This window comes from Plecotus auritus, assembly GCF_963455305.1.
Source record: "Plecotus auritus genome assembly, chromosome: 2".
NCBI classification, from domain to species: domain Eukaryota; kingdom Metazoa; phylum Chordata; class Mammalia; order Chiroptera; family Vespertilionidae; genus Plecotus; species Plecotus auritus.
The window spans coordinates 27,184,712-27,210,967 of record NC_137771.1 but is presented as its reverse complement, the minus strand read 5'-3'; the positions used below and the strand labels follow the sequence as shown (position 1 = coordinate 27,210,967).

Sequence of the window (26,256 nt, the reverse complement as noted above, 5' to 3'; positions counted from 1 at the left end):
ATGTGTATCCATACAACAACTTCAAGCCAAGGAACTCATTTTTATACCTATAGATGTTAAGGCAACAGGAAAGTACCTACAGGATTCATAAATCTTCCCATATAATTCATCATCCAGAATCAGGTGGCTTTTAGAAAGGTACAAAGTCCTACTTAAGATTCAGTTAAACCCATAAATGCTCGGCTCTAGTCAACAAGATGCAGTGCTATTTCAGCCAGAGCCTGCAAATGTGTGGTCACTCTGTGGCTTTAGAGGTATTAATACCCAAAGGAGGAATGTTATAGGAACTGCTACTTTCTTCTTTATATTCACTACATTTTCCAATTCCTTATCAATAGATGTATAATGACTTTTAATGAGAAAAAAATGTTTTTAATAAAAGCATTTTAATGTCCAACCTATTTGGGCTCACTTCTTTTTTTAAAAAAATATATTTTATTGATTTTTTACAGAGAGGAAAGGAGAGGGATAGAGAGTGAGAAACATCAATGAGAGAGAAACATCGATTCAGCTGCCTCTTGCACACTCCCCACTGGGGATGTGCCCGCAACCAAGGTACATGCCCTTGACCGGAATCGAACCTGGGACCCTTCAGTCCGCAGGCCGACGCTCTATCCACTGAGCAAAACCGGTTAGGGCTGGGCTCACTTCTTTTGATATTACAGCTCCCACAGTTTAGTGACTCAGGAGGTAGTGATGACGATGGTGATAACCATAAATACTTTATAGTACTTACCAATTTTCAGGTACTACTATAAACTCTTAACATATATTAACTCATCTAATTCTTGTATTAGTCCTTTGAGGTGTTATCATTCAAAAAGGAAATGGTGGCAGACAGGTTCAGGAAACTGCCTGAAGTCACATAGGTAGTAAGTCAGGGAGCCTTGATGTGAAGCCAGGTGGCCAGGCTATAGAGTCTGTCTTAACCTCTCTCCTATATGATCTCTCATACCTGCCATACTTCAAATTTGACTACCAAGCCACAAAAAAGAGAACTGTCATTCCAAACTTACCTGGCTAATAATGATATTTTTGACTGTGTGTCCCAACTTCCAATGCCCCAGTTCATGGCCTAGTACAGCAAGTACCTCCTCATTATTGCATCCTTGTTTCTTATTCTGAATCAAAGAACAAATTGAAAATAAATTATCAAGAACATTCAAAGAGTTTATACCTTTTACCCCAGTAAGAGCCCATCTTTGATTTTAACTTAAGGAAGCAATCTGACTTTTGTGTAAAACTGTTCATTTACTTAACGGAACATTCTTTAAACCACTTATATTAGACACTGGTTTAAGTACTGAGGAGAGAATCATGAACAAGACAGACTTATGCTGACTTCCTGAAGTTTACAGCCTAATTTAGATTTGGAAAAAATATAATCTTTATCAATAGACTAGATAAATAAATCATGACAATGTCATATGACAGCCATATTATAAACCCATTAAAAATTTTGTGAATGCTTCACGAATTTTGCGTGTCATCTTTGCACAGGGGCCATGCTAATTTTCTCTGTATTGTTCCAATTTTAGTCTATGTGCTGCCGAAGGATGCACAGAAATTTTGTTTTAAAAAATTAGGTTGTGACATGGAAAATTGCTCATGATGAACAGTGTAAAATAGTTATGTTATAGACCCATTAGTAATGTTTTCAAAGATTATATTCTGACATGGAAAAATGATTTAATTAGGTGAAGAAAGCAGGAAATAACAAATCAAAAACACTTTATGATTCTAATTATGAAAAAATGTGAGCCTGGCTGGCATGGCTCAGTGGTTGAGCATTGACCTATGAACCAGGAGGTCACAGTCTGATTCCTGGTCAGAGCACATGCTCAGGTTGCAAGCTTGATCTTCAGTGGGGGGTGTGCAGGAGGCAGCCAATCAATGATTTTTTTTTTTTAATATATTTTATTGATATTTTACAGAGAGGAAGGGAGAGGGATAGAGAGCCAGAAACATCAATGAGAGAGAAACATCGATCAGCCGCCTCCTGCACACCTCCCACCGGGGATGTGCCCGCAACCAAGGCACATGCCCCTGACCGGAATCGAACCCAGGACCCTTCAGTCCGCAGGCCGACGCTCTATCCACTGAGCCAAACCGGCTTCAGCCAATCAATGATTTTTGCTCATCACTGGTATCTCTTTCTCCCCCTTCCTCTCTGAAATCAATTATATATGTAATTATATATATAGTAAATGTCTATGTAAAAATATACGAATCTAGAAAACAGACTGGAGGTATATCAAAATGTTAACAAGTTTCTTCTATATGGTAGAGTTAGTGATGTTTAACTATTTTATATCTTTCCTATAATCTAAATTATCTATAAATAAGAACATATCACTTATGACCTCCAAAAACACACCAGGAGTTGCCATTATAAAAATTGAGAATTCCAAGTTAAGATGGCAAAAAATACATCACATCTAATTTTCTCCCCAAAATCCCCAATAAAACTATAATCACGATATCTATCTATATAAAAGCCTAAGTGATGGAATGACTGAACAACCAGTTGCTATGACGTGCTCTGACCACCATGGGAAGACGCGCAACACAGGAGCTGCCCCCTGATGGTCATTGTGCTCCCACAGCCAACCTCCCACGGTTGGCCAATCTCCCATAGTCCCTCCCCCCAGCCAGCTGGCCAACCTCCCACAGTCCCTTCCCCCAGCCAGCCGGCCAACCTCCCACGGTCCCACCCCCCAGCAGGCCAACCTCCCACAGTCCCTCCCCCCAGCCAGCCAGCTCCCCCGATTGGCCCCGATTGCCAACCAGGCCGAGGGACCCCACCCGTGCACAAATTTGTGCACTGGGCCTCTAGTATCTATATTTATATATAAATATAAGTATATCTTTATATATATACTAGAGGCCCGGTGCACGAAATTCGTGTGCAGGGGGTGGGTGTCCATCAGCCCAGCCTGCACCCTCTCCAATCTGGGACCCCTTGAAGGATGGCCGACCGCCCGTTTAAGCCCGATCCCGGTGGGATTGGGCCTAAATGGGCAGTTGGACATCCCTCACACAATCCAAGACTGCTGGCTCCCAACCACTCACCTGCCTGCCTGCCTGATTGCCCCTAACTGCTTCTGCCTGCCAGCCTGATCACCCCCTAACCACTCCCCTGCCAGCCTGATCGATGCCTAACTGCTCCCTGGTTGGCCTGATTGCCCCTAACTGCCCTCACCTGCCAGCCTGGTCACCCCTAACTGCCCTCCCCTGCCAGTCTGGTTGTTCCTAACTTCCCTCCTCTGCAGGCCTGGTCACCCCTAACTGCCCTCCCTGCTGGCCTGATTGCCCACAACTGCCCTCTCCTGCAGGCCATCGTGTGGTGGCCATCTTGTGTCCACATGGGGGCAGCCATCTTTTGACCACATGGCGGCGGCCATCTTGTGTCTTGGAGTGATGGTCAATTTGCATATTACTTTTATTAGATAGGATATAAAAATATATATATATAAACATAAAGATATAAACCCACAAGGATGGGGAAAACAGTAGAGGTGACAACAGCAACATTTTGGAAGCAAGAAAACAGATGGAGAAAAGAGAATTAGCCTTATTTACAGCAGTCTTCAAATGGTTTGGGAATTAACAGCACCAGGTACTTCTGGAACTGGGGGAGAGGGGAAGGTAACTAAAATAAGAATTGAATGAGAGCTGTTCGAGAAAGAGTTAAAGCTCCAGATTCCTTCTCCAGCTCCACACCAAAAGGCAACTGCTCCTCCCTCACCCTGGCAGTTTGTTCTCTGGATAGGGCAAAAGAAGAGGACTTTTCAACTGGGGGTTCACTCAGCTTGTCAATAAAAAAGGTAGTGGCTGTCAGCCATAACAACAAAATCTATCTACAGATTATGCACAAGACATCTAAAACATAAGGATGATAAGGTTAAAAGTAAAAGGATGAATGAAATAGTGGTGATCGTTGTACAACATGAATATACTAAAAAATACTGAATGTACACTTTAAAATGGTTCAAATGATAAATTTTATCTCAATTTTCTTGAAAAGTGAAATGATTACATGACAATGCTAGTAAGCATTAACCAAAAAAAAGCTGGGAGCTGTATTAATATCAGAGAAAATAAACTTAAAGCATTATTAAAGAAAGTCACAACAGAATGATAAAGGTTCAATTTAACAGGAGGATATATTAATTCTAAATTTTTATCTACCTAACTAGAGGCCTGGTGCATGAAATTCATGCATGGGTAGGGTCCCTAAGCCTGACTGACGATCACGGCCGATCGGGGCCTTCCGGCTGCCAGCTGGGGCCTTCCTTCATTTTGCGTTGCCCCCTGGTGGTCAGCACAGGTCATAGCAAGCGATTGAACTCCTGGTCTCCCGGTCGAACTCCCGAGGGGACACTTTGCATATTAGCCTTTTATATATATAGAAGATACAATTTCCTCAGGATATATTTTTTCAAAATTGTCAGATTTGTAAATAAAACCTGACAAACCTATCATAACAGAGGATATTAACATACCTCTCTCAATCTTTGAAACATCAAGCAAATAAAATATTAATAACGATGTAAAGATCTGAACAAACTAATAAACAAGCTTGATCTATTGGAGACTTAGAAAACATATATCCTAGAAAGTGAAGGTTAAAGGTTTTGAAATAAATTTCAGCTACTTAAAGGGTGAAGTACAGAAAAAAACACCAAACCTCACAGATGAACGTGGACTTGATTTTGCTTTATACAATTTAGAAAAACGCAACCTAATGGGAACACAGGTAGCCAGATTTATTGGAATCTAGATAGTCTAGATAGTCCTTCCCCCTCCTTTACCAATTCCTCATTTTTAAGGAAAAGTGACCACTTAAAGCAAAGAGGGGTAGATGCATGAGAAAAAGGGATCAATTAAAGATATTTGCAGGATAATATTTACATTTATTATATCTTTTCCTTTTAAATATTAGAATATAGATCAGAGTGCATTTGGTAGAGAAAGAAAAGAATGAGATAACTAACCTAGTTCTTAAAATGGCTGATACACACATGCGTATCTGTATCTTCAGGGCATGGCCATTAAAAGGGAGCAATGAATGAACGCACCAATTAACAGACATCTATTATAAAGGGGAAAGTTAAGAGGTGCAACTGAAGATTTACATACAAAGATATTCACAGCAAGAACATTGTTATTGATGATTTCTAACTTTTCTATTACTTTAATAATAAGCAAAAATATGGCTGTTTTTAATAATGATGATACCAGTTCCCACTCATTATTGGGTTATATACCAGACAGTGAATATTAGGTATTTTACATGCAACTCATTCATTTCTACTTCTATAAGGCAGGTATCATTGGCCTCATTTTATATAAATTAACACAGTCTTCAGGCTTCTGTTTCACCAGTTCTCAATTAGATAGCATAGGCTCATGTCTTTGGTTTGATATCTGGATTTAGAAGTTTATTCAGAACTGCACCGGAGTCACATTCAAAGATACGGAATGAAAGAGATTAAACAAGGATCATTTTCCAGAAAAAGAAGAATTACTTGTTTGTAGTGGATTTTTAGGCAGAACTGGATTTTCTTACTTTCCCACACTAATCTAATAATAGAGGAATATGCAAATTATCCAGGATGCCATCACGCCATGACCATTCAGCAGGGTGGGCAGGGCTGTGGGGCGGGACTCGGGTCTCACACAGTTTAGTCCGGCCCAGGCAGACTCCCCCGCAGCCTCACATCCAAATCCTGACGCAGACCCAGGATTTACTAAACTTTATTAGAGCTGCTCCCCACACCCCCACACCTGCCCCAGGACTGTGCTGCCTACAGCAGGGCGCTCCGGCAGCCTCCTGACAGGTGGGCGGCTGTAGAGAGCTGAGTGGGCGGGGGCGGCAGGGAGCCACAGAGGGGTGGGGCAGCCAGAGCCAAGTTCCTGGGGGTCTGAGGAGAGTGCCTGACAGGAGCCTGGACTGCAAAGAAGGAAGAGGAAGCGGTCACGGGGAGCTCTTCCAACCCCCCTGCACAGACATCCTACCTCAACCCCCGCACCCAGGGGCGCCCACAAAAATAGCACATATGCACCCCTGAGGCACCCGGGCCGCTGGGGCCAGGCACACCCTCCTCCCAGGTGGAGGCAGTCCCAAGCGGCCACTCAGGGTCAGACTCAACCCTCCTGACAGCAGTGGCGCCAGCGCCGTCTCTGCAGCGGAAGCACACTGAACCTCGCTAGGGGCCTTGGCTAAACCCGCCCTCCTAGCCCGCCTGGCCCCGCCCCTGCCCCGCTCCAGGAGATTGGAGCCCCGCTCTGAGCATGTACAGCTGTAAAACGGTCACATACAATTTAAAGAATGGCACTAAGCAGGGAGGTTTGATAGTTACTCCCCCTTCGGCCTCGCTGCCAACCTAGCGCCCCCTGGGCCAGTGCCTCTAGGGACAACCACTGCTACAGAGCCCACCCCTTCTAGGCCTGTGGAACCCTCTGCAAAGCTTTGATAGCGATAGTCCCAGGAAATAATCATGCCCTCCTCCCTAATCAGCACCTGCTACCTGTGAGGGTACCGGTGGGCTTAAAAATAACAATCCCTTCCCATTTAGACATCACTTACTTGATGAAACATTTCTAGGTTTATTAGCTCAGAACCTCCTCATGACAACCCAGTGAGGTAGGTGGAGAAGAGATTACAATTCCCATGGTATATGCATATGTATTCAGAAATGAAACTCAGAGAGGAAAAGTGTCAAGCCCAGTGGTTCCTAAGATGCAGCACATGCCTCACAGGGGGCCAATTTGATTTTAAGTAGGGCAATTCGAGAATGAGTTAACTGAATTTTTTGCATTTCTTATGGTTCTAGGGGGCCTCATCTACAGCGTATCCTATATAATAAAAGGCTAATATGCAAATGTCCAAATAGTGGAATGACCAGTCACTATGATGCGCACTGACCACCAAGGGGCAGACACTCAATGCAGGAGCTGCCCCCTGGTGGTCAGTGTGCTCCCACAGGGGGAGCGCCGCTCAGCCAGAAGCAGGGCTCACGGCTGGCGAGCACAGCAGCAGTGGTGGGAGCCTCTCCCGTGGCAACGCTAAGGATGTCCGACTGATGGCTTAGTGGGCCCAAGCCATCAGTCAGACATTCCCCCAGGGCTCCCGGGCTGCGAGAGAGTGCAGGCCAGGCTGAGGGACCCCCCCACTCCCAAGTGCACGAATTTCATGCACCGGGCCTCTAGTTTCATATAAAACAACAACAACAACAACAAAAATACCACACATCTTTCCTTATCTATGATACTTTCTTTTTTATAAAATTCATACACTGATTCATTTGATCTTCACAGCACCAAGTTTGGCAGGATGGAAAGTATTATCTTCAGTTTAGAGATGAGGAAAAGGAAGCTGAGAAATTAAATGTCTTGCTTAATCCTGGCAACATGGCTCAGTGGTTGAGCACTGACCTATGAACCAGGAGGTCACGGTTTGGTTCCAGGGCATATACCTGGTTTGTGGGCTCGATCCCCAATGTGGGGCATGCAGGAGGCAGCCGATCAATGATTCTCTCATCATTGACGTTTCTTTTTTTCTCTCCCTCTCCCTTACTCTCTAAAATCAATAAACATATATTAAAATAAATAAATAAATTTAAAAAAAATGTCTTAAGATATCTTGCTAATAAGCAGTGGGTAAAATCCAAACCCACATCTGAGGAGACTGTACCATTTCTATCATACTCATCAGCTAGAAAGACTTTCACCTAACCCTACCATGTGCAGGGGAAATACTTGTTTTCTTCTATAAAAGGGCAGCTTTTCTGTACAATTTTATATAGTTTTAACTTTCCTTTTATTTAAACTATTTTTGACACAGGCTGTTCCAATTATGTGTTCTATTTGTCTCCTGAAGGGTAAAATTCCAGAGAGTAAGTTTCCTAGACAGCTTTTAAAATGTTAATAGGCAATATAGACATTCAAAATGTCCATAGCAGTTATCTCTAAGAGGAGGGATTTCAGGTAACTTAAGTGTTCTTCCTTAAACTTGTTAAAAATGAAACGATTCATCTCCTCTACAACATCCAGACTTAAAAATCACCTTTGTATCCCCCACTGTACTGTACATACTAGGTGCTCAGTAGGTGCTGAATACTAGGTGCTGAATACATCACTGTTTTCTAAACTTCGGCCACATCTGTGTACTCTCTATGTGTTACTTACTTAATGTCTTTCTTTAAACCAATTCATTTTTAAAAAAATATTTTTTTATTGATTTCAGAGTGGAAGGGAGAGGGAGAGAGAAACATCAACGATGAGAGAGAATCATTGATCAGCTGCCTCCTGCATGCCCCACACTGGGGATCCCGCAACCTGGGCATGTGCCCTTGACTGGACATCGAACTGTAATCTCCTGGTTCATAGGTTGACGCCCAACACTGAGCCACACCGGCTGGGCTAACCCAACTCACTTTTTAAAACTGAGCCTTATCTTAAATGACAATATTCATGAAGTCATAATATGCTAGTTTTCTTTTTCCTAATATCCTATACTAGAGTCCCAGTGCACGAAATTCATGCACTTTGTGTGTGGGGGGGTGGTTCCTCAGCCCAGCTTGCCCCCTCTTGCAGTCCAGGAGCCCTTGGGGGATGTTCGACTGACAGCTTTGTGGGGAGCAGGTCTAAGCCAGAGGTTGGACATCTTTAGCGCTGCCACAGAGGTGGCAAAGACTCCGCCACCATGGCTGTGCTCGCCAGCCGTGAGCTGGGCTTCTGGCTGAGCAGTGCTCCCTCTGTGGGAGCTCCTGTGTTGAGCGTCTGCTCCTTGGTGGTCAGTTTGTGTCATAGCGAGCAGTCAATCCGCCGTTCAGTTGATTTGCATAGTAGCCTTTTATTATATAGGATAATAAAGAGCTAATATGCTAATTAGACCAAACAGCAGAACGACTGTTAGGACGACCATCCGGATGAAGCTGGGGCTGCGAGGGCTGAGGAGGCTGGGGCTGCGAGAGCCAAGCCCCTTGCTCAAATTTCATGCATCGGGCCTCTAGTATAGTAATAAATATAGCTATTCAAACTCACAATGTTGATATACTACTTAAAATCACCTCACTAGTGGGACATACACTGGAAAGCAATACAGTTAATGAATGTTGAGTTCATCTTTGACCTTCTCCTTCACTCCACATAATAGCAATCAAGTACTTTAAATTCATCTTTTATTGTTCTCCCACTTATTCTGACCTCTCACTTTAGTGCAGGCCCTCATTGTCTCATGCTTATCTTGATGCAATAGGCCTCGAGAAGCCTGCCCGCCTCCAGTCTTTGCTCTCTCCTATATGCTGCCATCAAATTTTAATCTTCCTAAAACAAGCTTTGGCCTCTATACTCTAAACTTTTCAGAGTATATCTAAACTTTTCAGGCCACTGGAAATAACCACTTGATGTCTTCAGGAAGGAGTATTTTACAAACTGGTCCTGGCCTACGTTTTCATCTCATTCCACAAGAATCCATTCAATCATCAGTCTCAGAATAACCACTGTGTAGTGTGTTGTTGTTTTCTGGTCTCTATAGCTTTATTAATTCCATGTTTTCAATGTGAAAAGGCCCATCCTCAAGTTAAATTCTGTCTAGTTCAAATATCCTCTTTTAAGAAATCTATCTGATGATTAGAATCTGCGTTAACTTCTTAATTTCTAAAAGCCACACTATTTCGGCCACTTAGGATATTTACCACACTTTGCCTTAAAGTATGAGCTATTTGTGTACATATCTAGTCTTCTTCACTATAGGTTCTTTAGGGTAAGGCTATGTCTAATATATCTTCATCATGTAACTTATACATGGATGCTAAAATATTTGTAGTTATCAATGAAATAAAGCAGGCTCTTCAAGAAGCCAGAAAATAATTCAAATTCCATTCAACATGCTTCAAAGGACTAACCAATCTTTTTAAAACTTTAAGCCAAAGAGTACTGTTCTCATATATACTAAAGATCTGATTTCATTACATTGTTTAAAGTTAGTGAATCACTATCTATGTGTAGGTTTGGCTATAATGTAATCCACCCTGTATGTGGATACCTCTTAGTTGGTTGCTTTGCTGAATTTGTATGACTCCTCAGTGTTGTCACTGGGTTACCCTTTTGGACTCCAGTTTTCCTATCTACAAGATGACCTTAAGATCTCTCCCTGGCTTAAAATCCTATGACCCTTGGTCAGACCAAAGTGGTCTTCATTCCAAAATCCCAACAAGTAGGATAACCACACTTAAAAAATAAATACAATCAAATGAGTTAAGGTTCTCCCAATGCTATTTAATCCCTTCACAGAATTTTTTTCCATCTACATATTTATAACAGGCTAGGCCAGCCATGGGCAAACTATGGCCTGTGGGCCGGATCCGGCCCGTTCGGCTGTTCTATCCGGCCCGAGGAGCCGAAAGAGCAGAGGGTTCTCTTGCTCTCCCCTCTGCTCCTTCACCAGCAGCAGTGTTAACATGGCAACGTCGGGAAACACGGCCGCAGCTCCTTCTTCTGAGTGGGCGGATTTATATCTGCCCATTCAGTAGAAGGAACAACCTCTCAATCTTCCAGAGGCTCCTTGTAATGCCCGCGGATGCGTCCCCCGACATCACCCTGGGAATGCGTAGACACGTTATTGTGGTGATGTAGGGAGACACGGCCCTGGAGAGCACAGTATCAGAGCATTAGCTAAAAAGGAGACCAACAACACTGTTCCCACTGAAGTTGATATTTTAAAGACCAAAAACCTTTCAACCCAGTCTACATTGCCATCTACATCTACGTCCCGGGCATAATTTGGAAGTTGCACTAAAGAAAATGTTTAATTTACTGTTTACACATTTTGTTCTTTTCTATTTGTTTTAGTTTTAAATTATTTTATTATATTTAAGTTTAATTTGAAAGGCTTTTGTACCTTTCCTTTGTTAGGCAATTTTATTTTGCCTTTGCCATCTTCAATATAAGGTATGTTATTGTGCTATGATTCCTCCATTTTTTGAAGTTTCAAATTATAATAATTAGTGCTTACATTCTTCTTGTTAAAATGTTTGAAATGAATAAAACTATTGAAATAAATTAAAAAAAAAGGCCGTACCCTTTTATGTAATGATGTTTACTTTGAATTTATATTAGTTCACACAAACACTCCATCCATGCTTTTGTTCCGGCCCTCTGGTCCAGTTTAAGAACCCATTGTGGCCCTCGAGTCAAAAAGTTTGCCCACCCCTGGGCTAGGCATTTTACTAGAACAACTTTTTAGGTCAAAGCAGATGCTTGAATGATAGTAATTATTTTCTGGTATGTAGATGATATAAAATGAACTACAAGTTATTTCAAATATAGGGTGGGACAAAAGCAGGTTTATAGTTGTTTGTACAGAAATAATACAATAATTAATAAACAATACAAGAATAAATTCTGTGTTTTACATACTCACAACTGTAAACCTACCTTTGACCCACCCTGTGTATTTCATTTAATCTTCATGACCCTGAAAGGTAGGCATCTTTAGCCCAGTATCTCTCAACTTAGAGTGATCTTGCCCTGCAAGCCCCCACCCCCACGGATATCAGGCAATGTCTAGAGACATTTTTGGTAGTCACACCTGTTGGGGTGGCAAGGTGGTGATAGTGGTGCTGATGCTGGCATCTAGTGGGGAGAGGCCAGGGATTCTGCTAAACATCCTATGATGCACAAGACATCCTCCCACAAAAAAAATTATCTGGCCCAAATGTCAACAGTGCTGAAGTGAGAAACCCCAGTAGCATCATCTTTTAGTTAAGAAACCAACGATTTGCCCGGCCGGCATGGCTCAGCAGTTGAGCGTCCACCTATGAACCAGGAAGTCACGGTTCAATTCCTGGTCAGGGCACGTGCCTGGGTTGCGGGTTTGATCCCCAGTGTGGGGCATGCAGGAGGCAGCTGATCAGTGGTTCTCTCTCATCACTGATGTTTCTATCTCTCTCTCCCTTTTCCTTCCTCTCTGAAATAAATAAAAACATATATATTAAAAACAAAACCAAAACCAACAATTTAGAAAGCTTAACATACTTGCCCAGCATTACACAGATTCAAAATCATCTCTGTATGATATCAAAGCCAACAGAACATCACACCTACAAATACTGGTGACTACTTCTGATTACATTTGGGCCGTTTCTTATCATTGTCTCCAACCCACACCCCGGCCCCCATTAGTCTTAGCACTTTAGACTTTGTTAGTCAGCATCAGCTGACCTCATCCAGGAAAGGACTCAGAAAAAGCTTTCTCAGACTCTCAGGTCAGATTTAAGAAATGCCTTTTCTTGTGTTCTCATGGCATCCAGTATACATAGCTTCACTGTGGCAATTAGTATGTTGTACTGTGATTGTGTAAGTTCCTTGAGAGCAAGGGTTTGCCTCTTTAAGTTTGGATTCCAAGTGCCAAGCAAAGTATCTCAGCACAGAGTATACATTTCATAAATATTTGTTAAATAAACAAAAGAAAACTGATCAAATTACATAATGTACCCGAGGACACATAGCTACTAAATGACAGAACCAAGGTTCAAGTCCAAGTCTCTCCGTTGCCAGAACCTATAATTATTGTCTCAATGAAACTAAAAATGAGATGTTTATCTCCTTTTTATCCTGCTTGTGGGATTTCTTTGATCATAAACATATCAGGAATAAAGATAAAGCCCCTGTTTTAAAGATAGCTTATAATCGTAAGAATTTTACTATCTTATGCTTCTAATTTTAATGTACATTCTGCAAAAGCTTGCAAGGTAGTTAGGTTGTATAATAGTGAGAATCTCTCCAAAATACCAGAATTATAAAGGGGCCATGGTGTTTGTATTTGATAGTCTCTCTCCCTGAATTCAATACTTACAAAGAAGTGGATGTTACCTAGAGTTGTCACAGAAACTGTTTATAAAAACTAAACCAGAGTCTCTTAGGAAAAGAAGAACTCACTTTAACTTTAGCTTTTATTTCTTCACTGTCCCCTTCTCCATCATTGCGGGGTTCCATGCCAGACTCCTCCCGGATGTCTTTGTTTAGTACAGAATACTCTTCTAGTAGAGTGTCAAACAAAACTATTCGCTTGTTCTTGAAGAAGCCATAAAAATAAGCATTGCTGTGGGAAGAGCGTTTAGATCCTAAGGAAAAGACAGTTCAAAGCACGGAAAATAATTAAAAAGTCTGGGGTCCTTTGGAGAGACTCCTAGAAATTGAATTACTGGAAAGGACATTAACATTTTCAAATTGTTTAATACCTGAAGAAACTGTATCAACATAAATCACCACCAACAGTGGAGAGTGTCTGTTTACCTGTAGTCTTGCTAACAGAGATGTATGCTCATCAGGGCTGTAGAGCAATAAGTAAATAAGGAAAACCTAAATATCCAGCAGCAGCGAAATGATTAAATTAAATTATAATTAAGCTATGAGATGGCAAAACTATACTTTTGAAGAATGTTAATAAGATAGGAAAAAGTTCACCAATATAATGAGGATTAAAACTTTATGCACATAAGGTTCCATTATTATCATGAAAAAAAAATATATGTAAATAGAAAAGCATAAACAAAAGCCTATTAAGAAATATATCAAAATACTGAAGTGTTAAAAAAAAAACACTGCAATGTTTATCACTGGCTTCTAGAACTATGGATTTTTGTTCCCCCCTTTTCTCTCTTTTCCAAGGCTTATAAGTATACACATTTCTATATTCAGAAAATAATTAAAGCTATTTTTTAAAAGACTGGAAAAATACCTAAATTTTTAACAGTGGCTAACAGTAGCTGAACAAACTATGATTGATTTTTATTTTCTTCTTTATTTATGTATTTTTATTTTCTAAATGTTCTATAATTGCAGTGAATTTAGTGGTTATGAGCAGACTTTGGGTTCAAATCTTGGATCTGCCATGTATTAGCTGTGGAGTAAGAAACTTTCTTAAAATTTCCTTAATCTTTATTTTCCTGTTTATGATGCAAGCCATCAGATTAGGTTAAGGATCACATGAGAAATTCTAAGTAAATCAATTAGTATACTGCCTGATCCATATAAACTATTATTATTTACATACTTTAAAAAAGTAATTATAAAATATTTGTTTCTCTTGAGAATTTGAGATCTCTCAAAGAAATGTGAATTAAAAAATATTTTTTTAATGATTTCAGAGAGGAAGAGAGAGGGAGAGATAGGAACATCAATGATGAGAGAGAATCACTGATTGGTTGCCTCTTACACACCTCCTACTGGGACTGAGCCTGCCACCGGGGCATGTGCCCTGACCGGGAATCAAACCGGTGACCTCCTGGTTCATGGGACGACGTTCAACCACTGAGCCACTCCAGCCGGATAGAAATGTGAGTTTTTATCTACTCATATTTCTAATGTAAAGAATGTCTAGTAGTATATTTAGAATATAGTATATTCTCTATATACAGCAGTACGTTGGGCAGTATGTTTAGAATATAGTAGGCATTGATAAATAGTTGCATTTACTTAATTATTTTTCAGTTTTTGTTTAATTGCCAAATATGTGGTACAATTTTGCCAGTCCTTCAGACCTTAGGATCTGGAAAGCAGTGTATCATTCTGAGGTCTTATACTTTTCATTTCTGTCTTCTGTTGTTTTTAATTAATTTAAAAATATTTCTTAGATGCTGCCTGAAGTTATTTATAGAAGCAGGCAGATTGTAGGCATATACATAAAATAAAATTAACATCTTACTATCTCCCACTGGTCCAACTGTCTCAAAGTATGGCCCAAGGAACCCCTCCACTAAAATCACCCAGGGCACTTGTTAGAAAGTAAATACTAGAAACACCTATGAGGTCAGACCTCTGGGAATGGAGGCCAGCAATCTATCTTTTAACAAACTCTCCAGGGAATTCTTATACAGTACTCACTAAAGTTTAAGAGTCCCTACATTAGACCATAAGCTTTTTGTATCGCTGTGCCCGGCATGTAGTATATACTCAATAGTGCTTGTTTACTAAATGGATTAATGATGCCACCTGAGGTGTGAAGCAATGTATTTGAGAACTCAAAAAATCAAAAGGTTCTATGCAAATGTAAGGCATTGCCATTTTTGTTTATGATCTTAATCAACCTCTCAACAGCATTTGCAGTTGATCACTCCCTCCTTGAAACACTTTCTTTTCCCATTTCTTTTTTTAAAATATATTTTATTGATTTTTTACAGAGAGGAAGGGAGAGGGATAGAGTTAGAAACATTGAAGAGAGAGAAACATCGATCAGCTGCCTCCCGCACGCCCTCTACTAGGGATGTGCCCACAACCAAGGTACATGTCCCTGACCGAAATCGAACCTGGGACCCTTCAGTCTGAAGGCTGACGCTCTATCCACTGAGCCAAACCGGTCAGGACTCTTTTCATATTTCAAAAAAACCCAGCATTTTCTCCTCTTTTCCTTCCTATCTCAATGGTGTCTCCTCTGTCTGATGCTGGCTCTTCCTCTCCTGCTGACTCTGACCTGAGCCTCACACTCTTCTCTAAATGCCCTCATCCATGGCATTAAACACCACCAACCTGCCAGATACTTCCATATCAATATTCCTGGCCTGGACCTCTCCCTAGAATGCCAAACTCATACATCCAGCTGACTATTTGCTATCTCTACATCTCCCCATGGATGTCTATAGTGCATATTTGTTGCTTATATTCTTAATAGAAGCCCAGAGCATGAAAATTCATGCACTGGAGGGGGGGGTCCCTCAGCCCGGCCTGCCCCCTCTCACAGTCTGGGAGCCCTCAGGGGTGGGAGGCGACCCGGCAATCAGGGGAAGGCGACGCCCCCATCACACCTCTGCTGCTGCCACTGTGGGCAGCGCAAGCCTCAGGCAGCCCTGGTTACCTGAGCCTTGGGCGGCCCTGGGCGGCTGGGCAGCTGCCATCAGTGGCTTGCCTGCGCCTCAGGCTGGCCCTGGGTGGCTGGAGGGCTGAGGGGACTGGGGGACTCCAGAGGCAGTAAGGCCCCAGCGGGGCTGAGGGGACTGGGCACCGCCATCTTATGGCTGTGGGCGCCGCCATCTTTGAGGGCAGGGCAGTCAATTAGCATGTCTTTCTTTATTAGATAGGATGTGTGGTTTCTTCCCTGCCCAGGACTGGAATCTCTGTTCAAAGTTAAGGGAATTCAAACCATTTAAGTCTTGTGAGAGACAGCTTCTCACTTAAGAAATACAAGAAGACAGATATTTGCTTCCCCAGCATTCCTGACAGCTAGCCCTGTGCCCCAGCTCAGTCAATCAAATGCACCCATTGGGGACTCTGGATAGTTAGCACTAGAAGCAGGACAGTGAGAAACACATTCTGTAGGTGCTAGTGGCAGGGATACTAGGGGTGCAAACTGCTGAATCCAACAGAAGGAGGCAACAGCAGTGTCCTCCCAGACTGGTTCTGCAGTGAAATTCCGAGTTCCCCATCTCCCTATGGGACAGCCCACCTTCCAAGCTTGGTAAACTTAATTTCCTTGTGATAAGCTACCAAACAGTGTTTCAATAAGCAATTTTTTTTCTGCTTACATTAGCCAGTTGGTTTCTACTACCTGGTTGCCACTAACTACTGCCTGCAGAATTCTAATTCAATGTTCAATGGATATCTCAATATACAGCATATCCAACTTAATTTCTCATAAACCTACTGTTCCTCAGTTTTTCCAATCTCAGTAAACTATCATTTATCTAATTGCTCAGGCTAAAAATTCTTGGTTGTTATCCTTGATGTCTCTTCTTTCCCCTTAATCTTTTCCATATAATCTATTAGCAAAGTCCATCAACTCTACCTCTAAAACACATCCCCAGTGCATCCACTTCTCTCCATCAATCACTACTGCCCTAGTCTAAGCTACCACTCTCTCCTACCTGAATTACTAGAGCAATCTCCTAACGGCTCTCCCTGCTTCTACTCTTGCCACCCCTACAATCTATTCTCCATAGCAAACCAAGATATTTTAAAAATACAAACCAGACCATGTCACTTTCCTGCCTAAAACCTTCAATGGCTTTTCCCCCTGAAGTTAAAATAAAACCCAAGCTCCTTCCCCTGATTTACAAAGGCTTTCATGGTCTGACTCTTGCCTGCCTCAGATTTCATGTCCTAACAATCCTGCTATGTGGCAGCCACATTGGACTTTTTTCTCTGTCTTGATGATTCAAAGCTCTGAAAGGTCTTTCTATTGATTTCAGCATGCATGGCTCCTTTCTTCTGGTCTCAGCTTAAATTCATTTGCTCAGTGAGGTCTTGCCTGATGACCCACTCTAAAGTATCTACTCAGTCATTCTTCATCACATCACACTGGTTAATTCTCTGCATAGCACTTGCTATCTGGTATTTTCTGAGAGCAGGAATCTTGGCTTCTCACTACAACATTCCTATTAATTTACAAATCTATAATGTGTTGTTATTGTTAGTAACAACATTCACTCATTCAAAGTATTTTTGAGGACTGTTACCATTATTAACAACAATAAAACCATACATTACCAATGAGTAAACGTCTGTTTAGCAAAGTTAAGTTGCCCATAGTCACACAGGTAACTGATAGAGCTAGGACTCAACCAAGGCTATTATATTAACTCCCCAGGCTATCCTCTGAAATTCTACTCCTCCACCTATTCAAATCTTGATTTTCTATAAACTCTCAGCTTATATTATAATGCTACATAAAGCCTTGCCTGACTATTTCATCTAAAATCATGTATCACATATCTAAGTACCTCTATTGTCATATCATCAGCTGTGATTTCATGTTACCTGATTATAACTTAAGTGATTAGCAACTTAGTTTGCTTCTTCAATAAAGACCCCGAAAAACTGTCCTACTGTACTAATTAGTGTGCTACTAGTTTAATATTAAGGGTAGTGATTCTCAGAGGCTAAAGAAGTAATATGAATCGGCTTATTCTCCTACCATTTCCCCATGGAAATGTTCCAATTGTACCTTTAGTTGACCTGTATAACCTCAGAAGCTACCAAATATCTGAGATGTCTATACTCGCCTGATTGCTGTTAATTCATTCTTTCCAGATGTGACCATCTGTTCTCACCTGGCCCTGAAATTACATACTTCTCAGTTTCTACTCATTCATCCAATATAACTGCTTCTCATTGGTGATTTTTTAGTTTAAATGATGGATGGACAAACTATGGCTTGCAGGCTCAATCTAATCTGCTACTTATTTTTATACATAAAGTTTTATAGAACACAGCCATGCTCATATTTATATATAATCTATGCTGTTTTGCACTATAATGGCATAGCTTCAACAAAGAACATACGGCCTGCAAAGCCTAAAATATTTTATTATCTATGGCATTACAGAAAATGTTTGCCAAACCATGGTTTAAAGGAAGCAAAACTGAAAGCTAGAGTGGGGAAGTGACCTGTCCAAGATTCCACAGCTGGTAAGTAGCAGAGGCAAAACCAGTCTAGTTCATTTACATGGATTTTAATTTAAAGATTCTGGAAGTCATGGTACCACAAACAATTTTAATTGACATCTCTGTAAGCTTCCTTGAGACTTCAGTAGTCTTATGTAAGCTCCTAGATAGCTTACTTCTACCCAATGGTAGGATAGTTTTGGTAATTTGCAGGTTTTCACAATCAGAGTCTTCCAGAACACTGGAAGTTTTGTTGAAAGAGACAAAACCAATAACAATGGCTTTGTTTATGAGCCTGAAACTAGTGCTATATGAAATTTGACTATACAAGAGTCCTACTTAATTACTAGATGCCAGGCAGGTAACAGAAGTCCGTAAGTCAGTCTAATATGCATGCTATTAAAGGGAGTGATAAAGGCCTTGGCCCAAAATTAAAAACAACACTGTAAAGCCAACTAAACACGGCTTCAGGCAAGAACAGGATTTGACATCAAGCCCCCAGTTTCTATCCCTGGACTATATCATCAATTCCTATAAATCTTAAAACATCAAAATGTAAAATTCTAACCTTTAGATAACAAAATTTTAGACAAACTGATTTGTTCATTTATTAAAGTTTTAAAAAGAAAGTACTCAAATAAAACAAACCAGTCAAATAAAATCTTCTTACCCCCAGTAGCCTTACCTTCAACAACATACACCTTAGTCAAAGGAAAGTCAATACTCTTTGCCATTATTTCAATTTCTTGTTTAAGCTTTCCCTCAGGTAGAGGTGTGAATTTGTCAAATAAAGGGGCAATATAATCAGCATAGATTGTGACAAGCACCTGAAAAGTAAATGTCAGAACAACCTATGAATATGTTCTTAAAAAGAACTACTCATTATACAGATTCAATTACATTGAAACAATTGTGTGACCTAACCTTGAGAGCAGGGACCTTATCTATTTGTTCTGGTATTCCCAGTCCCAAACGGTACCAAATAGTAGTGCTCAACTCAATCAGTTTGATGAATTAAATCAAAATGAATAGTCTCAAAGTAGTAATAACTGAAAAGTCAAATGGTCCATTCAAAACTATCTTGGGGATTTCATAAACCCATAAGAAGTTGGAATGCTGCCTTTTAAAGTAATCATGACAGATCTGAAGTCTTTGCTAAAAAGAATTACTAGCACCTGACTGTGTGCTATCTGTTATTTGGTTGGTCTGCTAAAATTAATTACCTGCAGTTCACAACTGTACACTTGGTTAAACAGCACTTCTTTAAGTATTTTCGAAGCATTTCCTCTCACTTCCTTTGCCATACAACAGATATTTGTAAATCCAACTAGTGCCCATTTTCTAATCTTGATCCCACCAGTGGGAAGTGAAGCAATGAGCATCACGGTAATTCAGACTAAAATAAGGCTGCTCATTGGCAGAGTTAGGAAATGACAGATGATATTTTCTAGGAGCTGTCAACAGACAATTTTCACTGTGTTGTAGTGTTTGTGTTGTGAAACAGTTTAGAATGTGGGAAGGAGAAGAGGAAAAGAAGATGTGAGTGAGGGAAAAAGAAGGGGGATGAGAGAAAAAGGGAGGGAGAAGGAAGAAAGGAGAGCAGAAGTGACTGGGAGAAAAGCAGAAGGGAAGGTAGGAAGAAGGGGGAAAAGGAAGGAGGAAGGAACAGAGAAGGGAGAGAGGGTAAAGGGAGAAAGGAGGAAGGAAAAAGCAGAGGAAGAAAGCAAAGAAAAACCAGGTACATTTATGCTTTCTTCTTCTTGTCCCTCTTCAATCTATTCTCTTCAAAACAGCCATGATTTTTAGGCAATGGAGCTCAGTCAAGAGTCATTAAATTACCAAAGTGTGTCATCCATTCTGGTGACAACTCATAAATGCATAGCCCAAAATTGCCTGACAACTGGATCATTAAAAGTAACAACTAGCTTCTAAGATCTGTAAAAGTCAACATAAGGAGAAGAAAATCTGTCAGAGTCAATTCTCCTATTTTTATAACCAAATGCAGAAACCAATAGGGGAATTTATGAGCACTTATGTATATTTTATCTGCTTCTTAAGAACTGTTTACATGCTAATGAAGACTATACCATAATTATCCCACCAAGGAACTTTGTAAAAAACATGAAACAAAGATTTTACTCACCAGTGAAACAACTAATGTGAACAGCCAAGCGTATATAAAAAAATAGTCACCCCCAATTTTAATAATGTAAAGTAGAAGTGAAGACACAGGCAATAAAATGCACTGAGTCACAATAAATTTTTTGATTGCATCTTTCATGAAGAACCCCAAAGTCTGAAAAAAGAAAACATCATCACAAGAAACTGAGAAACTGCTATTAAATAACTAATTAATGAATATAAAGGACACATTATGAAAGTAAATTTAAAAATTAAAAGGCAGTGAGACTATATTATATGACACTAGATAACCCAAGATAATAACTAAATGTCTTGCATTCTACAGTTTAAAATAAACTCATTTAAATGTCAGCTGAAAAGCACTAGACATTAGTGTTAGAAGAGTTTATGGCAAGACTTTAAACTACTATCTTTGCCACATGCAGTTCCCTTTTTTCTCAACTATTTCATGCTCTACAACAGTAAATTATGAGCACAAAAGGTCTTCACATTTAAGGGAGAACACTTGCATTTTCTATTATACCTGTTGATTGAAACCATGTTTTTCTTCTATCACAAAAGTATTATAAAGACTCCATGGCAAACCAGTCAATGCACTGAAAAGTGTAGCCATCAGCAGAAACACCAAAGACTGAGTGATCTAAACACAAGAAGGAAAAAAAACAAAAACACAGCAGTTTTTATAGTGTAATATTAATTCATTCTTAAAATGAATTCTTAGTGAACAAATTGATAAGCAATTGCTGAGTACCTACTAGAACTCAAGCAATGTGCTTGATTCTATGGCTAATACAAGCTCTGAAACATCATCTATACCCTCAAAGTTTACTTCTTAGAGAAGAAGGCAAAAAACAATTCCTCTTTTATTACCCAGGCACTGTATGAAAGTTAACTAAAGGCATATAAACAGTTAAAAGATTTGGAAATCCCATAGGCAGCAAAATATCAGACATATGTCATAGCCATATCTTTACCGATACATCTCCTAGGACAATGGAAACTAAGGAGAAAATAAACAAATGGGACTGCATCAAAATAAAGAGCTTCTGCACTACAAAAGAAACCATCAACAAAACAAGAGAGCCCAATGCATGGGAGAACATATTTGCCAATGTCACATTCGATAAGGGTTTAATCTCCAAAGTTTATAGGGAACTCATACAACTTAACAAAAGGAAAATAAACAATCCAATCAAAAAATGGGCAAAGGACCTAAAGAGACACTTTTTGAAAGTGGACGCACAGAAGGCCAAGAGGCATATGAAAACATGCTTAAAGTCACTAATCATCCGAGAGATGCAAATCAAAACGACAATGAGGTACCATCTCACACTTGTCAGAATGGCTATCATCAACAAATCAACAAACAAGTAATGGCGAGGATGTGGAGAAAAAGGAATCCTTGTGCACTGCTGGTGGGAATGCAGGCTGGTGCAGCCACTGTGGAAAACAGTATGGAGTTTCCTCAAAAAATTAAAAATGGAACTCCCATTTGACCTAGTAATCCCACTGCTAGAAATACAGCCCAAGAACTCAGAAACACCAATCAGAAAGAATATATGCACCCCTATGTTCATAGCAACACAATTTCAAGAGCTAAGATTTGGAAACAGCCTAAGTGCCCATCAGCAGATGAGTGGATTAGAAAACTGTGGTACATCTACACAATGGAATACTACGCTGCTGTAAAAAAGAAGGAATTCTTACCATTTGCAGCAGCATGGATGGACCTGGAGAGCATTATGCTAAGTGAAATAAGCCAGTCGGAGAAAGATAAATATCACATGGTCTCACTCATTTGTAGAATATAATGAACAACATAAACTGATGAACAAAAATAAAGTCAGAGACACAGAAGCATCAAACAGACCATCAAACTTTAGAGCAGTGGTTCTCAACCTTTCGAGTGCCGCGACCCTTTAATACAGTTCCTCATGTTGTGGTGACCCCCAACCATAAAATTATTTTTGTTGCTACTTCATAACTGTAATCTTGCTACTGTTATGAATCGTAATGTAAATATCTGTGTTTTCTGATGGTCTTAGGCCAGTGGTCGGCAAACTGCAGCTCATGAGCCACATGCGGCTCACGAGCCGCTGTTTGCCACCCTGTTGGCTAATGAGTTTGCCGACCACTGTCTTAGGCGAACCGCTGCTGTAGAGCCTAAGACCATCGGAAAACATAGATATTTACATTACGATTCATTAACAGTAGCAAAATTACAGTTATGAAGTAGCAACGAAAATAATTTTATGGTTGGGGGTCACCACAACATGAGGAACTGTATTAAAGGGTCGCGGCATTAGAAAGGTTGAGAACCACTGCCTTAGAGGGGAGGCAGGGGAAAGTAGGGGTGTGGGATAAGAGATCAACCAAAGGACTTGTATCCATGCATATGAGCATGACCAATGGACACAGACAATAGGGAGGTGGGGGCATTTGCTGGGGGGAGGGGGGGCGGGAGCAGGCGGGAAGAGGTCAATGGGGGAAAAAGGAGACATATGTAAAACTTTCAACAATAAAGAATTAAAAAAAAGACTTGTAAATCAAGACATTTGTTTGTCTATAATCTTCTGAAACCTCCCCCATTCTCTCTAGTTTATCAACACATCTTAATAATCAATATAAAAAAATGATGATTATTTTGTGAGCTTTACAATTTTTGGCTATTCCTAATGTCAGTTCTAAATATGTAAGAATATGAAAAAATAATCAAACTAATATTTATTTAGTATACTATTATTCATTTAAAATATATATATATATTTTTAAAATATATTTTATTGATTTTTTACAGAGAGGAAGGAAGAGTGATAGATAGTCAGAAACATCGATGAGAGAGAAACATCGACCAGCTGCCTCCTGCACACCTCCCACTGGGGATGTGCCCGCAACCAAGTTACATGCCCTTGACCGGAATCGAACCTGGGACCTTTCAGTCCGCAGGCTGATGCTCTATCCACTGAGCCAAACCGGTTTTGGCTAAAATATATTTTTTATATCAGAGAGGGATACAGGGAGATAGAAACATCAATAATGAGAATCACTGATTGGCTGCTTCCTCATGCCCCCTACTGGGGATCAAGTCTGCAACTCAGGCATGTGGCTAGATCTGGAACTGAACCATAATCTCCTGATTCATAGGTCAATGCTTAACCACTGAGGCACAATGGCTGGGCCAGTATACTATAACTGAAACCATTAGAAACATTAAGAATTAATTAGCGTTTGCCTGGCCAGAGTGGCTCAGTGGTTGAGCGGCGACCCATGAACCAAGAGGTCACTGGTTTGATTCCCGGTCAGGGCACATGCCCGGGTTGCGGGCTTGATCCACTGCAGGGGGTATGTAGGAGGCAGCTGATCAATGTTTCTATCTCTTTATCCCTCTCTCTTAAAAAAAAATATTAATAAAAGCATATTTTAAAAAAAGAATTAGTGTTTTATTTCTTTTTTTTTTTTTTTCTTTTAAAATATGGAACGCTTCACGAATTTGCGTGTCATCCTTGCGCAGGGGCCATGCTAATTTTCTCTGTATCGTTCCAATTTTAGTATATGTGCTGCCGAAGCGAGCACAGTGTTTTATTTCTTTGTAAAAAAACTTAAGAGTAGTTTGAACAATGCTCGCCTTCTTTTTTTTTTTTTAAATATATTTTATTGATTTTTTACAGAGAGGAAGGGAGAGGGATAGAGAGTTAGAAACATCGATGAGAGAGAGACATCGATCAGCTGCCTCCTGCACACCTCCCACTGGGGATGTGCCCGCAACCAAGGTACATGCCCTTGACCGGAATCGAACCCGGGACCCTTCAGTCCGCAGGCCGACGCTCTATCCACTGAGCCAAACCGGTTAGGGCAATGCTCGCCTTCTTGTTGTGTAACTTACTGTATGGAAATGGCACCTTTTCTCTGTCTTGGTAAATTGTTATTCTCCTCTCAAAGTTTACATCAGCTTCGAACATTTTAACATTTTACTCTTTGAGCTTTCAATGTCATAAAATATCATTGAGGCCCTTTAACGTGGCAGTTTTTTTGCCAGTAACACCAACTCTGGGACATCATCCTTTTTGTCAAAGCCACTTTCCTCATTTATACCAAAAAGGTCACCTTCACTAAGTTCCTCTGGCTGCAGATCTAAATCTGTCTAATGATAGCAGGGGCAGCATTCCCAGGGCCAGCTATTTCTTCTATAACTCCCCGTATGTCAGAATTGAACTTCACTTCTGTGTTACCATTTTTCATTTATTTGCTACACTTTTATCTTTGTTGGCCAATTCCTTTTCAATTATCCATTTTTTAAAAATGTCAGGTGGATATATATCCATTTATTTAAAATGTCAGGAGGCAACACAATGTGTACTCAGGATAATTGAATAACAGATGTGCAATGACCAATCACTGACACACTTTGAAAAAAGGGAGGTGATTAGTCACTGATGACAATGAGAATCTGTTATTTGCAAGTGACCTGTGGTGGACTAAAGAGCTAGCAAGGAAGTTTATACTGTATGTGATTACTCATATAATATACTATGGCAACTGAAATTTGAATCATGTTTTTAAGGTACTGGTGTTATTTAACTAAACTGTATAATTGAAATTTGTGTATACCAGAACTGTGTAAAGAATGGACAACCAATACTTCATAGCCATTAAAGAGAACAAAGATCACCCTGGAGGGGTGGCTCTATTGGTTGGAGGTTTGATCCCCATTTGGGGCAAGTGTGGGAAGTGACCGATCAATGTTTCTCTCTCTCTCTTTCAAATTAGTAAAAGTATATCCTCCGGTGAAGATTAAAATTAAAAAATACACACACACACACAGGACAAAGATATCTATATATGGACAGGAAGAGATCTGCAAAACATGTTAAATCCTAAAATAATATCTCAGAATATGTTTATAGACTGTGTTCATTCATTCAACAAATATTTATGGAGTATCTACTCTGTGACTGGCACTGCTCTAGGCACTAGTGACATAGCAATGAAGAACACAGGGGGTGCGCAAAAGTATGTTTACAACTGCAAAACAAAGAAATAATACAATAATTATAATTAATAATTATAAAAAATAAACTGTTTCATGTACTCACAATTGTAAACCTACTTTTGCCCACACCTGTATATATAAGGTCTCTGTCTCCTTAAAACTTAAAATTCTTGTTAGGGCAATAAAAAGAAAACAAACAAACAATATTACTGCAATAGTGGTAAGTGCCTTTATAGAGAAAATAAAATAGCCCAGCCAGTGTGGTTCAATGGTTGAGTGTTGACCTATGAACTGGGAGATCGTGGCTGGATTCTGGTCAGGGCACATGCCAGGGTTGTGGGCTTGACCCCCAATGTGGGGCCTGCAAGAGGCAGCCAATCAGTGATTCTCATCACTAATGTTGCTATCTCTCTCCCTATACCTTTCTTCCTGAAATCAATAAAAATATATTTAAAAAGAAGGGATCTTAAAAGAATTTGGCTGCTTTAGAAAAGGGACATCAGACGAGCTGAATTAAAGCCCAAGGTACCTATATACGTATGTAGAAGAGACCCATCATTTCAAAAAGGAATCAGGAGGGAGGGAATAGACTGGGCAATTTCTAAGGAAAAGTCAGGAAGCAGTGTCTCAACATCCTTACAGGTGGGCAGTTTCAGGTTTAAGGCTTTGCCTTCAACTGGAGTTCCTAGAAGAGTGGGTAGACAAACCAAGCAGCTCAATGGAGACTGTAAGAGATA

General features: G+C 40.3%; 1 protein-coding gene across 1 annotated transcript in view; it reads right to left on the bottom strand.

Annotated features, from left to right (window-relative positions):
• The window catches only part of ZMPSTE24 (zinc metallopeptidase STE24), a 41,289-nt gene that overhangs the window by 6,525 nt on the left and 8,508 nt on the right, over window positions 1–26,256 (bottom strand). The window contains exons 4-8 of the mRNA XM_080654453.1: window positions 21,053–21,169; window positions 20,531–20,683; window positions 19,073–19,214; window positions 12,949–13,133; window positions 1,017–1,121 (exon numbers count right to left, since the gene is read on the bottom strand). Coding sequence (XP_080510579.1) covers window positions 1,017–1,121; window positions 12,949–13,133; window positions 19,073–19,214; window positions 20,531–20,683; window positions 21,053–21,169 — 702 coding nt within the window. The remainder of the gene's footprint in view (window positions 1–1,016; window positions 1,122–12,948; window positions 13,134–19,072; window positions 19,215–20,530; window positions 20,684–21,052; window positions 21,170–26,256) is intronic.